The sequence below is a fragment of the Gossypium hirsutum genome, chromosome D02 (genome assembly GCF_007990345.1).
Source record: "Gossypium hirsutum isolate 1008001.06 chromosome D02, Gossypium_hirsutum_v2.1, whole genome shotgun sequence".
NCBI classification, from domain to species: Eukaryota; Viridiplantae; Streptophyta; class Magnoliopsida; order Malvales; family Malvaceae; genus Gossypium; species Gossypium hirsutum.
In genome coordinates, this window is record NC_053438.1 from 70,350,387 (window position 1) to 70,351,460 (window position 1,074).

At 37.8% G+C, this 1,074-nt stretch overlaps 1 protein-coding gene across 1 annotated transcript in view; it reads left to right on the plus strand.

Moving 5' to 3' along the window:
- Nucleotides 1–1,074, plus strand: part of LOC121214590 (uncharacterized) — a 2,558-nt gene extending 1,484 nt beyond the window's left edge. The window contains exons 3-4 of the mRNA XM_041088374.1: nucleotides 180–277; nucleotides 408–1,074. Of these exons, the coding sequence (XP_040944308.1) occupies nucleotides 180–277; nucleotides 408–1,074 (765 nt within the window). The remainder of the gene's footprint in view (nucleotides 1–179; nucleotides 278–407) is intronic.

Here is a 1,074-nt window from a genome sequence, read left to right on the forward strand (position 1 = left end):
GGATTAAATTAAAGTTTTTTTCAAGTCGAACTCAAATAGTTTGCGAGCATTATTATCTCATTTACGATCCTAAACTTGAGTTTTTCCCTAAAGAGTGTATTGTATATTATGATTGCACTCGAGACTTGTCGGTAAATAGGGTTTTACTGGCATATTATCTGAAACTTTGTACTGATTAGGTTAAGTTGGAGGTCAAACTTGCTGCTGGAATATGTCCTGAAGAAATAACACTCAAAGAAGCAGAAAATGCTAACACAAGATGGATTGTTCTTGACAGGTATGGCCAACTATCCTTTTCATTGCTTCTGTTTTTTGCATTCTAATGCATACAATTTCTCAAACTGGAAAAAGGGTATTAAATTTGAATATTGATTAGTGTTTTTTTTTATAATCTTGATTATTGACAGCCACTTAAAGAAGTACAAAATGTGTATATATTGGAATGTTGAATGCAATGTTGCAGTAATGAAAGGAAAAGATGTTGCTACTTTAATGCCATCAAGGGCTCCCAAGCCTGATTGCTCTCCTGTAAGTAGTGAACAAGCCGATGCTGAAACTTGGCCCGATGATCCATCCCTTAATGATCAAGAAACCGGAAATCAGAACGTGATTGAGGAAGGGGAATCATCGATACAACCAGCTCCACGGGGTCCCTCTTGGTGTCCATTACAATTTAGACCTGGTTTTCCTCGAGAATTTTTGTTCAGTGAAATCGAAGAGATTACGAACGGCTTCTCTGATATCGTTTGTCAAGAGGGAAACCTTAAAGTTTACGAAGGGGTATTGCAGAATACACCTGTTATAGTCAAATCTATTCAAGACGATGAACAGTTTTGGTCGATGCTTACGATCCTCTCCCGTGTACGCCACCGCAATATCATGAACATCATTGGATATTGCTGTACCGCCACGAACAGATTACTCATATCCGATTATCCATGTTTGTATAGTTTTGCTATGAAGTTGCAATGTAAGATACCTTCTTCCTTTATTCCCCCGTTTAGCCAATTGAAACATTCTAACGCAATTTTATGGAGAGCAAGTGGTTACCCAAGGCGTATGTTGCCATTTTAA